At 41.5% G+C, this 13,970-nt stretch overlaps 1 protein-coding gene across 2 annotated transcripts in view; it reads right to left on the bottom strand.

Annotated features, from left to right (window-relative positions):
* Window positions 1-4,698: 4,698 nt before the first annotated feature.
* The window catches only part of LOC137335789 (pleckstrin homology domain-containing family A member 2-like), an 87,770-nt gene continuing 78,498 nt past the window's right edge, over window positions 4,699-13,970 (bottom strand). For both annotated transcript variants that reach the window (XM_068001200.1, XM_068001201.1), the window contains exons 11-12: window positions 12,735-12,818; window positions 4,699-11,154 (exon numbers count right to left, since the gene is read on the bottom strand). In XM_068001200.1, coding sequence (XP_067857301.1) covers window positions 10,750-11,154; window positions 12,735-12,818 — 489 coding nt within the window. In that variant the 3' untranslated portion in view covers window positions 4,699-10,749. The remainder of the gene's footprint in view (window positions 11,155-12,734; window positions 12,819-13,970) is intronic.

Genomic DNA, 13,970 nt, shown 5'->3' with positions numbered 1-13,970 from the left:
GGAAATTTGTGTTCCCTGCATATTTGTAAAATACACCTGTAAAAGTAGGGTTCGCCCCTGCGGGAGAACATATCAGAAATTCAGGAGAGGACGTCAGTGGACCTTGGAGAATTTTTGTCTATTAATTTGAATGGGCGGGAAATCCCACAGGTGCTGCTGACCTTGACACCTGAATTCCCGATCTGTGTTCCCAGGAACGCAATTCGTAAAATTTACTCTCTGCTGAGCAAATGGGCAAAACGACAATATCTCCAGGACGTGGGCATATTCCACAGCCATTCCAGACGGTTGAAACTGCTGTCAGCACTATTATTACACATTGAGTCACACAAGTCAACCATAAATCACAAAAGCAACTATGAAATTCCACCCTGTGTTCCATATATTGTGTGGGCTGAGGCAGGTCATAATAAATATGTTGTTAGAATTGCTTTCGTGTCATCACAAGACCTCTTCTTAAAAACATTTTTTTGAAACCATAGTTTGCACCAAAAAAAATAGGCGTATTGTTAAGATAGGGCTCACCATTTATCTCCCAGTATTGAGCATGTCCTAACGCAGCACAGAGAAACAATTTCTTTGAATCTTTGACACATTGGATTTATTACAAGTACAAAGAACTCCAAGGGCAAGAAATTTATTTTTATTCACATTTCACTGATGCGTTCCCAATTCCTTTGAAAGGTTCTGTCCTCACGATTTAATGCTTGCATATTCCATTAACCCATTAAGTACTGCGATTTCAACTAAAGATTTAAAATATGTTCTCCCCAACCCCATATTGGAATTTTTTTTTCCTGCCCCCCCCTGGGTCTCCCCAGAGTTGCTACTGTTTGCCTCAGGAGATGGTGGGCAAGGGGACTGACTCAACATTTAATTATTCTCCTCCTGTTCAGGTGAAGTGCTTCACCTGTGTACAGGCACGCCCCAGACAGCCCAGCTGAGATCAGAAACTCAGCAGTTGCACACCCGCTTCCTCCCAGTGCTGCCATGCACAGTTCTTTTCTCCCTCTGTCCAATTTTCCATGTGATTTTTTTTTCTCCCAGAACCACTCCTGAAGACACCCAAGTCAAGATGAGTGGGGCAGAAGCCCTCCCCCATCTCACCCAAACATGCCTTGTTCCCGAGCAAATGAAGCGAGTGGGTATTGGAGAGGGATATCACGTGTTTGACGCAGTTCTCACCTGGCATCCACATGCCCCTGTTGTCGTAATCCTTGCTGAATAGCAATCAGGAGTGGGAACCCTGGCTTATATTTTTTTCTCTCCCACTTCAAGGGACCCTGAAATTATGCTGCTCTATCGCTGTCCCGATGGGGTCAGCGAACTTGGCAGTATTGCACCGTATGGTATAGTTATCCGACAAACCTTTTGAGGGAACCAGATCTTTTTTTAATTGTTTAAAATCTGAAATCTGAAATAATCTGTAACCATCTTTATTTCAGCCCTTCTAATGCCTGACAGCTGAATGTGGTATTGGGCAATTATTATGCTAATCTAATCTCTGCAAGTTTCTAATTGGAAAAATGTATTGTATCATTTCTGGGGCATTACTGAACTGTAGTTTGCAGCATTACGCACTTGCCAACATTCCACTGTGAGATAGTAGAAGCCTCAAAGGGTGTTAATAAACGGGAAATTTGGTTTTCCTGTTCCTTTCAGTCAAATAGAAGTTAACATCACTGCGGTTTATGTCGTGTTGTAGTCACATTACATTTGTGAATGGTTTCCTCCATCTATTTTTTTTTCACATCTACGAACTCACCACTTTGCTGCCAGTATTTACATGTCATGCCACATATTTTGGACTATTTCAAAGCATTAACACAATTCTGGGTTCAAACGATCTGCTTGAGCCTCTCTTGCAGCTCATGTTGCAATCCAGACCCCAACATCTGATTTCTGCCCTGCAACACAACTCTGAGCTATCTGTTATTCTACCTATTCTTGAAAGAGGCGAACATGGGTCCCGATTTTAACTCTGGGTGGGGAAGTGGCGGGGTGAGTTGAAAGCTCACCAGCTGCTCTAGATATGAGGGCTGGGTTATTTTAATTTCCAGGCCATATTTAAATCCCACCGGGAAGCGGTGGAGAATCACGCAGCCTGAAGGCCGGCCGCCAGCGCAGGTATGTTGTGGGATTGAGTTCTTGGGGCTTCTTGTGGAGGTTTCATGTTCGGGAAGGGGGACAGGGAGTCTGGGCATAAACCATGCAATAATTTAAGAAACATTTGGATACTGCAGAGGGAAGGGGAGGGGTTAGGATGTTTTTGAATGGATGTACGAATAAGGGGCCGAATGTCCTTCATTGGCATTTATCTTGTGTTCTGCAGCAGAAATAGTGTTTCAGTAATGTGTATTATCATCCCTTTACATTGTTTTTAGGGAAGTGCCTGATGCCTATAGAATAATTGTTTAAAAATACACTGTAACATTAGTCCTGGTCTTAGAATTAGGAGTTTAGAAAAATCAGTTTGAGGTAAATACATTAAACCCTTTAAGTCTCAAGCCTCCAAGATTCAAGGTTTCCATTTCTGTCTGTCTTTTTGATCTTCCAATTTTGCTTTTTTTTTTCCCCCTTAGTAATTTCCTTTCTCTGATCTAGAGGTAGTGAAATGTAATTGTTGGAAAATTTTCAGTTCGCTGCAAGCTTTTCTGGTCATTCTGGGACACCATGCTGACTGCAGAAAACAGTTCAAAAGGAATAGCACCAAGAGCAACAAAAAAAGATTCCCGTTTTCCAGGAGAAATGTTATTCAAAAGCCAAATGTCCTCTTGAAGTGCAGGGATTCTGGTACAGCAGAATTTAACATTTTCCTTGTCGTTCTTGACTTTTGTTGTGTTAGTGCAGTTAGTTATCGGCAGGAGCCTGGTACGAGTTGATGTGAAACTGTGGGCATTGGTTTATGCCTGCCGACATTTTGGAATGAAAATCTGAAAGAGGGGAAGGGCGGGGTGGGGGGAGGGGGGGGGCGGTGGTTTCATCCTCCTCCCAGCCGTAATGCTGTTCCTTCCCTAGGATTAGCTCCCCCCCTCCCACCCCCATGTCTATGGAGGGAGCAGAAATCTGAGGGAGGAGCAACATCTCCACCAGAGACTGCTAGATCTTTATGCATTTTCCAAGCATCTCTCACAGTGTATTATACGACACATCTACTGGCAGTTTAGCAGTTTTCAAGCATATAATTCCACAAGTTCTTAAAAAAAAGTTTTTATTTTTTTACACATATCTAGTCAACATTCTGAAAACCTGGAATGAATTGCTGCATTCAGAGCTTTGGAGAAAAGGTTATAAATTCGCACCGTCCTGAAGGCTCAGTAAGTATTCTGGTTTCCAAAGATTTTCAGGTATGCAGTCACTTCCTACGATGGAATGATGGCACCAGGTCTTAATGATTGTTTTACTGCCAGATTTGAGAACAAAGTTCTGTATTGCTATATTTTGGTGTTCCTCAGGGTGGAGGCTTATGCTCGGGATTTGAACATCTCTTTCTACCCAGCTTCAACATAAAGCACGCCCATGCAAAGTATAGCTTGCACAGTAATAATGCCCCCAAACCGAGAGGAGCACTCAGTGGGGTAGATCTTGACTTTGTGCGATAGTGTAAAACGGGTGATAGTGAGTCAGCAGCTCGTTTTACATCTCTCACCATTTTTATTTCCACTGACATCAATGGCTGCAGTAAATGCATCATCCTTTTTATGGTGTATCATGGCTGCGTTGAATGCCCATATAGACAATGCACATTAGCTTATACTATTGATACTGCACTTGTAACATTGAATAATTATTTTGCTGCAATGTATGCAGTGAATGTAAACACTCCTCTAGTGTCAGGAGGTAATACGGCAAACCCAGTTGTTTCCAAAAGGGAATTCAGGACAGACTTCTTTACCCAGAGTGGTAAGAATGTGGGACTTGCTACCACAAGGAGTAGTTTAGGCAAATCGCATAGATGCATTTAAGGGGAAGATGGATAAACACGAGGGAATAGAAGAATAAGCTGGTAGGGTTAGATGAAGAGGGGTGGGAGGAGGCTTGTGTGGAGCATAAATGCCGGCATAGACCAGTTGGACTGAATGGCCTGTTTCTGTGCTGTAGACTCGATGTGACTATTTCGAAGAGCAAGGGGTGTTCTCCCCTGTGTCCTGACCAATAATTATCCCTCAACCAACATCACTATTATCTGGTCATTACCACATTGCTGTTTGTGGGACCTTGCTGTGTTCAAATTGGCTGATGCATTTCCTACAGTTCAACAATGACTACACTTCAAAAATACCTAATTGGCTTTAAAGCGCTTTGGGGCATCTCTAAGGTCGTGAAAGACGCTCTGTAAAATGCAAGTTTTCCTTTTTCCCAGCATGTCATCCATTGTGTTTTACATTAATTTGCTTTTCACAGAGTGACAGCTGAGAATCCTTCTTCAGCAATCTGCACTTCCTGAAACACTTGGTTCTGTAAGGGCTGCAACCAGTCAACACTCAGCCTGCTCAACTCCACATCCTCTTCGGACACACTTCTGGGCTATTTCCACCACACTTAGGCCCTCCCCCAGCTGGAAAGCAAATGCAAGTGGTGGCCATTTGAATCACGGTTCACACACAAATATGCACGCTACTTCCCCAACATTGTAGGAATTTTTTTTTAAATCACCAAAAACTGCAAAGTAATTCAGAACATACTTCAAAAGAACAATGGGATTTTGAAATTGTTTAATGCAACGAAAATACAACAAAAGGTTACCAGCATTCACATTCATTCAAACTGAAACTGGTCTTAAATGCAGAGCAACCATAGGTCACCACCAGGCAATAAAAAGCTCTTAACTATGATACAGATATGGTTTTTTTTCCCTTTGAACTGTTGTATTTACAAAATCTGGGACAGTCCATAAGTTTAAAAAAAACACAAACAAGTTTTATAATGCATGGTGTCCAAGCACACACATCAAATTGATGTGCATACAAAATGGTTATAGTCACATTTTTTTTTCCTAATTTGGAAGCGTTTGTAAAATGAAACATATAGAATAATATCAAAGAAGAACAAAACTACTTAAAGCAGAGAATTATGCTAACACTGAATTAAGGATTGAGCTCTGTAAAACATAGTTTTGGAGGTATCAAACAAGTAAAGCTAGCTACAGAATCAGGGTTGGCACTGGGCATGGGCAGTGGAGGATATACAAAGCATTAACCAGAGCTGTGCAACTGAAAAGACATGTGTCTGAAACAATGCGCACTGATCATCCCCTTTCATTTTGTCGGCTTCAAATGCACAGTGTAGGACATCCCCATAAACCTCTGCGATATGATCGAACCTGAAGTTCCTCTGAGAACCAATAATATTTACTGGAAAATGCCCCCCAAAAATAAAGCATATAAATTAACTGAATGCTTAAATTTTTGGCCTATTTAAAGGATCCTTATTTTCCTGCAAAAGGTCTTTTTTTTAGCAAAATTTAAATTGAAGATATTTTATAGTAAAAGCAAATAGTTGCGTTGTCACACCAAATACATGATGGGGTTGACCAGTAGCTTGAAGTCCTGATTCCAAAATGGTTGCCTTGGAAACGTTTGAGAGCAGGCCATTTAAGTTTGTGATTTTAATTATGGCGCATATCATCTTAAAAATGCCGCACTTAAGAGCTTCATTCATCGCCTCTTAAGGTCCACCTGCGTTATGCACAATCCCCAAATCGTGAGGGTTGTCAACCAACTGTTGAGGCATTGCTGCTCTTGAGCAAGGAGGCAAATGCACGACAGTGGTCCAGGCAGCACTGCCTGGGGAATCATGCTGTCTGATTTTCTTTCTGTCTTTTGAAGAAAATGCCTTCATCCTTCCACCTGAGACGGGAAGATTTTCTTCCACTCCAGGCAGCACTGCACCTGTACTGTTCAATTTGAATGAATTGAAGTCCCATTGATATATTACACCTTTTAGTTGTCTCGATAAAACTAATTTGCAGTTTGCAAATAGCCAGTGGAATGATACGGGGCGCAAGATGAAAGCCATCATTATCTTCCAGAGATGCTTGCTTGCCTTTTTGGGCTTTCAGTAATGTCAGAAAGACAAGTCGTTAATGGATGCAGCCTGAGCTGTTCAGTTATGACACAAACACCCTAGGCATCTGACCAAGTATTCAAGCGCTTAAACAAGGTGCCTGTCAAATCTCAACTGTCTAGGCATTCCTATGAATGTTGCTGAAACTCTTAAACCACACACATTCTTACCAAGTAGCAGCAAAGGACAAATTGATGGGATTTCCCAATGAAATCTCTCATATGAATAAAATACCTTGTAAAGTCAAAAAGCTGGAAGGCTCCTCAGTGACACTAAGTTATGAAGTAAAACCAGGCAAGCTCTGTGTGGCCTTTAACTTGTCATGGGATAACAGACACAGGACTTACATGACTCACTCATGACACAGCACCGTGAAAGTTAACCTGCCAAGAATTGGCGTTCATTAAGAGTGGGAATTTGATGTGTCCATTTTTTTAAAAAACTGTATTTTCTCTGATTTGTCGTAAAACTTTATAAAAGTACTCGGTTGCTATCTTGATCTGGTCCCTTTCATAGGAACAGGAGTACGCCATTTAGGCCCTTGAGCTTGTTCATAGAGCCAGCAAATCCAAACCAGCTACTTCCCTGCAGTTTTTAGGTCATTCTCGCAAATAATGGAAACAAAATGCAGCCAAAGTGCGAGAGAATTAATAACCACACATCATCAGACTCACTTAGTTTCAGCGACAAGTGCATAATCTGGCTCAGAATCTTTGGCACCAAGCAGTGACTGGTCAAGTGAGAAATGAAAGAGAAGTACAACGGTCTAGACATGAAGTAAGCAAGCATCAGCAAGCAGTCTGAACACTCTCACGCTGCATAAATTCCAACATTTGCATGTTCAGACTTTGTTGCTCCTTCTGTACCTGAGATTTTGGTAATGATAGAAAGGTAGGGACATTTGTAATCTGCTTCACATTCCTCAGGTTGCAATTTCGAGTCCTAACATTCAAATCCATCAGCTATGCACACACAAAACTTGTTCAGATCTTATCTGGGCATGTGGGTGCATCTTCGTGTGTGTGGGTGTGTGATAAGTTAAAAAAAAAAACTCAAATTGATCAATATCTTCGACAACATTTGCATGATTAATCGTGGACAAATCAGTGTTCATCGGTCCTGCTTCCCTGTCCCTTTCTAAAGGAAGGTGGGGATAATTTTGACATTGTCTGATGGTGTAAAATGGGTGCTAGTGATTCAGCAGCCCCCTTTTTACATCTCTCCTCATTTTCACTTCCACTGTCTTCAATGGAGAGATGTAAAACGGGCTGCCAATTTGCTACCACCTGTTTTATACTATCGCACAAAGTCAAAATTACCACCCCCTTCCCATCTCGAGCTTAAAGAGAAAAAAGAGATCGTATTGTTCTACAAATAACTTTTAGAAAGATGGTCACAACCACCATAAATGCAGAAACTGTGTGACCCAGCACTGTGCCTGTATCCATAACAAAAAGCTGGCAGGCACTCGGCCATTTCAATAGAAATGGAGCTTTCTGATGCTGTCTCCTCATTTACTGCCTATTTATCAGCAGTGCATTTAACACCAGTAATCACTAGTATGAAAGTTTACTGTAGAACTAAAAAGTTTAATCAGCAGACTTGGACTGCGAAATATCCAAAATGAACAGAGCTGTAAATGTTCCAACTGGCCAATCACTGGGTAAATCAGTTGACATATCCTTCCTCCAGTCTGAAATGGGATGTGCATCTCTGTAAGGTTGAAAGATGTGGCTTTATCTAAACCTAATTTTAAGCCATTTGAGGCATTTGATTTTGACTGGAATCTTAAAGATGTTGAGAAACTGTGGTTTGTGACTGCTTGGTTCTGAGCAAACCCCCTCCTGCTCCTTCCGAGGAAAAGTTTGTTCAAAATCCGCTTGGAGCAGAAAAGCTTACTTGCAGCAGGCCCCAGATATCACAGATTCAAAATGCAGATGTTCACATATTTTATGCAGTGTCCTACGGTTAATCTCCAACTCTGCCCACAGCAACAGAGAGCCACAGTAAACGTGCAGTAAATATAGTTTGCAGGTTGCATTCAAGGGAGGGGCAGAAACTAACACCACCCCACAGAAACTTTTAAAAGAGTGAATTCATGGAGAGTTGCAAGAAGCAAGACAAAAGTCATTTCGATTTCTCACTCATATTCTCCCGTTCTCCCTTCCTCTTCTGATGGTGTAGATTGATGTTGGGGTACACTCCCAACAAAGCCTGCTGCCCTCTGCTATCGTGCTCAAGTGGGTACTTTTCATACGTGAACATTCAGTGAGTGCCCAGTCTATTTGCCGTGGGACGCATTGCAGTTGAGCTCACCTCATGCCCACAGGTGGGCGCTTTTCAGCAGGGGTCACTGGGGAGCAGTCAGGAGCAGGAACGTAGCTGAATTTCCCTCGCCCTCTCTCTTTTGCCTGGGAATGGACACCGAAGCCCAGTGTGCTGGTGCCCTGGCTGAGATCAGCAAACAGCACAGACCTGCCCTCTTTCCTCATCTGCACTGCTCGACATGTTTGCTCCCTGACCCATTACCAAATCCCCCTTTCAACTCATCTCAGCAAAAAACCCACATCTTTCTTCTCTCCACTCTGTTCACTGTATTTTTTTCCCTTTTCTCTCTCTTAATTAACTGATATAATTTCCGCTAAACCCAGGCATTCGTGTTTTGGTGACAAGCTTCCATGTGACCGAATGAGCGCCCAATAATGTAACTGGTAAGTATCGAAGGTTAAAATAATGATTGGGAAATTATATTTTCAGCCGCAGATGTGGATAGATAGGAGGACAAGGACATTGACAACTTTATCTTCTCTTAGGTTTTGAATAATTCCCAACAAAGGAAAACAAAATGTCTGTAAATGGCTTGATTGGGAATTTGAACTGATCTATCATCCTATTGCAGTGAACAGATGTCCAATTTGAGTGTGGGGTAAAACTGTTGAAGTGAGTGACCTGTCAGAATCTAAGATGAGACTGACAGATGAAAGCGTTAGTTTTAAGCCAATCTTCTGCATTCCCCAGTACAGAAGAATATCAATCAACACATAATTGGTATTTTCCAATGTTACTTTTTGTCTCCTTTTGAAAATCTGATTTTCGGTCTCGTTTCCTAAAGGCTCCTTGCTGAGATGCAGCTCCGCATCGTGCTGGGGAATGTTTATGTCCAAACATTGGCAGTGAATGTTGGCTGGATATTCACCCACTGGGGCATCACAAGATCCTATCCTCACTTGACATCAAACATGCACACTTCCCAGCAAGGCCCATGGGCTAGCAATCTGGACCCTGACTCATTTTTTTCCACCTCAGTTATTTTTAAACTTTGCTTTGTAATTCTCGCCACCTTAGCTCTTCACATCCATGCACTTCTCAGGGCAGCAATGTCCATCTAAATGACCAAGAGATAACTCCTTGCTCTGTTTTTTTCACTCTCTTTCTCTCTCTCTCTCTTTCCCCACATGACCTTGCCAGTGGTAACAAACTTGCCCCAAGGGTGCAGGCCAGCTGAGAATGGAACCAAGTTTGGGTCTCCCAGTTGATAGTCCATCGCTGTAACATTTCAGTGACTGGGCTTTCTACCTCCCAAGTTTTTTTCTTTGCTCCAAAGAGCGGTGGAGGCTGAATATATTCAAGGCTGAGTTAGACAAATTTTTGATCAGCAAGGGAGTCAAAGGATACGAGGAACCAGGCGGGAAAGTGGAGTTGAGGCCAGAATCAGATCAGCCATGATCTCATTGAATGGCGGAGCAGGCTTGAAGGGCCAAATGGCCTACTCCTGCTCCTATCTCTTCTGTTCTAATGTTCTGTCTTTACTAAACTGAGTTAGATGGTGTGTTGGGACATTGTAGAATTGTCTTCAGTTGATCTTGCAGACTGTGGCTGAACATTGATGAGATATTGAGATGTACAGAACGGCTCTCATTAATGAGCAAGTTAAAAATGATTATAGAACAACAAACACAAAATAATCCAAGGAATACTGAAAAGAAACAAATGTCTGTCCCATCCCTAAGATTAATACAGAAACAATAAGCACGATGTATGATGCAAACCTGATTAAGATATAACAGCTCCTTCCTGGATTCATTCATTCCTGAAGAAACTGATCCGTTTTCAGAAAAGCAGCTGCAACGGTTTAGGAAGCACAGTGTCATAATTAGGTAATACACAGTCTGAAATCTGTTTCCCTCAATGGCTGCAAGGTCACAGCACATGTCAGCTTTCTTTTTGGTTTCTATTTCTGTGTTGATGGTTTTGATTTTTCAACAGTGTTTCAATGACAAATATGCACAAAGGACTTTGTTACACTCAGGAATTTTAAAATTGTTCCAATTTTAATACATTCCTTATCACAAGTGTATCACGGGCACCCATTGGCTGCATTAGCTAATGCTGGGAATTTTGTTTTGAGTTTCAGGTGCCAAACAGACAGAATATGAGTGTGTGGTTACCCGATGAGGTGTAGTAGGAATGGAAACCTAATGAGCAACCACAAACAAGACTTTGCTGCTATTCTTCAGCATTCATTCTCCAACATATCTTCCTGACTTTACCAAGTTTCGATGGTAGGGCATGGACGATGGCAAGCTAAGCTGTTAACTAGAGTGTAATTCCACCCAAAACAAAAACGATTTGAGTTGCTAACCCTAGACAAAACATACAATGGGAAAGACATGTTTACTGTCACTAAACATCTGTTGTTCGGATGCCGTCATCATCTATGTTGTACTGGAACTGTTGCTCATTTTTGGGTACTGGCTGTGATCTGTGCCTGCGGCGCTTGCCCTGAGTATTCACATCTTCCTTCAGTGCCAGCTGTGATTTGGGAACTTCAGAGGGTGCATTCAGGGCATTCTGATGCCCACCCATCTCCTCCACTGGTGATAAAGACGGCTCGACAGCAGATGGCACGGGAGTCCATGGCTGCCATGACGGCACCACGGAGGTAGACTTGGAGAGAGGCCGCTTTTCTTCTCCATATGGCTTGGAGCTAGACAGAGGCCATACCGACTCCGAGAGGGAAGGATTTGATGGGTTTAAGGAATCGATTGAAGAAGTTCTGCTGATGAAGGTGGTTTGAGCTGGAACTGCCTGTGAACAATATTGCAGAAAAAGACACAGAAATGAGGAAGGAGAAATAAAATATACCTGAGCTTTCATTTCCAAATCCCATGCAATCTGTAATCATACGAACAATGACGGACAGGAAAAGACCCTCTTGTCCATCCAACCTGACCCACACAATTGTGATACCTTGTGTATCACAATATATACACTCTCCACCCCACCCAAAACCATATAATCATTTTGTATAGCCATGTGCATAATGACAACGCAGAGAATTGTCAACACTTTCACAGTATAAAAGTGGCTTTCTAATAAAAGATATACAGACGTTTTGAAAGTGGTGAAGTTGCACTGTGAGAACTTGCTTCTGAGGAGCTGGAACGGCGGCAGGCACAGTCCCTTAAAGCTGCTCATCCCCAGCAGCCCTGGCATCACACTGCCAAAATGGCACCAGTTGTGGGGGTCATTTCAGCTGTTTGAAAATAATTGCTGTGTGACCTTGGTTCGTTACCTTCAAGGTAGGAGAGAGTTAATTCTATTACACTTGGTATTTGTCACTGAGCAGTAAAGCCACAGCTTGAAATAATGAGCAATCAACCATCTGCATTCTGACTCATTCTCCTGGCACTTCAGTGAAAATGGTTAAGTGACTAGTCAACTGCAGTTGGTTCTTTTTGAACTTGCTGCATGATAGAAGACTCCATCCGGCACTTATTAAAATGAACTGACATCCGGCCCAAACTTTTATGTTCTTTCAGCAGACGGTGTAAATGAGGGGGGGGAAAAATGGTAAAAGGCTTTTTTATTCTCATTGTATCCAGGCAAAGTGTATTCTTCCAATTTGGGCACGAGCACCTTTAAGTTACTCCTTTTTTCTCATTTATTCCAATCACTCCTTTTAACATTCCTGAAAACAAAGGGGCAGATAGTTAGCTAGTTCCTGGGCCACTGCCAGTGCACCACTGGAGTTACCCCCTTGGAGGAGTGAGTAGCTCGAGGTGATTTGCCCTCTGATTTCACCCCCATGAATGGACACTTTGTAGAGTGAAGAATAGGAATCTGAGAATAGACACCGGTTCAAATTCTATCTTTGAGAAATAGAAGAGTCTGTCAACGAACCCATCCAAAAGACATTCAACCAGAATGTAATTAAACAAATAGCAGAAGAATAATGGCCAGTTAGGCAAAGTACACGATGGTCACCAATGCTGGTGCACTGTTCCCCAGCAAGGAGTCACTGCCTCCAGGGAAGGAGGAGAAGGCAGACAGTTGACGGAGAAAATTGATGAGAAAAAATGTCGATACTGCCGGTTAATACCATTTTTGACTGCTTTTCTTACAACCAAAAGTCAATATCCACAATTCCATCACCACATCTGGAAAAAGCCACATGGATAATTTTCCGAAAAGGGGCTGTTTTCAGTGCTTTTTATCGACTGGTAGTTTTGCAGCAGTGACCACTAACAACAACATAACTATTAGTGACTTTTCAACTTGTCCTTAGTTTGATTTTGGGTCAAACTTTTTTAAAAACTGTGTTTTTAATATGCACCGGACTCTGCCTCTAACAAATAAAAGTATTTTATGTGTTGGAGGGAACATACTGTGGCATTGCTTGAGCTCTTGAGTGTCTTAATTGCCCCGTTGATTGCTTTCATCCAGCTATGCATCTCTGCAGGACTATCTGCCTGTTTAAATAAAACAAAACGCAAAGATCAAATTACTTCATCTTCCATAGCACACTTAAAGAATGAGGCTCACCCACAGAAAGTGAATTAAAATCAGTGGAAAACTGCCCCCTTCAACAACCCTTTTTTTATTTTTCACATTCAATTCTGTCGCATTGTGAGTTTTGATATAAATGAAGAACAGTTAATTTGAAGTTAATTTTGCTGGTTAAAAAAATTTGAACAACCCAGTAGTTTGAAATAGGAAATTTTAATTAACAGCATGGGAGTTGTTTTTTTGTGCATGATTTCAATTTGAAATTAACAGCTAATTCCGAATTAAAAGTAACTTGAAATTAAGACCAGTAGACTGACAAACATAGTGACTTTGTTTCTTCTCCCCAGCCTCACTGTTTCAATGTATTTAAAATGCCAAAATAAGATTTCTGCATCAGTGACTTTTTGCTCAGTGGCACAACGTACTTTTTTCCTTTGCACAGTTAAATTTTGTTTGCAACATTTATCAATCTCATTATATGGACGAGTCAAATTTCCAGTCGGCCTGGCCAATATTTATCCCTCAACCAATATCACTGAAACAGATTATCTTGTCATTATCACATTGCTGTTTGTCGGACCTTGTGCGCAAATTGGCTGCCGTGTTTCCTTTGTTACAACAGTGACCACACTTCAAAAGTACTTCATTGGCTGTAAAGTGCTTTGAGACATCCTGAAGTTGTGAAAGGCGCTATTTAAATGCAAGTTCTTTCTTTTTAGAAGGTATGTTTGCAGTGAAATTCTCCTTTACATATAATTATGTGATTTCACTACAAAACTAATTTAATAATTAAAAATAGTTAAATAGATATCACAATAATTGCAGTATTGGATATGAGGCACGGAAACCGCAATGACTGCTCATGGGATTTGTAAATATTGATTTTGTTGTAATTATATTTGACATATCTGTATTTCAGTTTAATCGCAAAACAACTGACACAGCAATTTTACCACTGGGAATTAAAAACTTTAGATCCCTCAATTGTGACCCTCGGTCAAATAATATTTTGTACTTGTCGGTGAAAAAAATCTTTAATATTGAAAGATGTACAATGAGTTAATTGTAGTCACGCTGCTGGAAGTTTCTGGGTATGTGGTAATCTGAGCCTGCCA

This window comes from Heptranchias perlo, chromosome 20, assembly GCF_035084215.1.
Source record: "Heptranchias perlo isolate sHepPer1 chromosome 20, sHepPer1.hap1, whole genome shotgun sequence".
Taxonomy (NCBI): Eukaryota; Metazoa; Chordata; class Chondrichthyes; order Hexanchiformes; family Hexanchidae; genus Heptranchias; species Heptranchias perlo.
The sequence above is the reverse complement of the archived record's forward strand: the minus strand, read 5'-3'. Positions and strand labels throughout refer to the sequence as shown.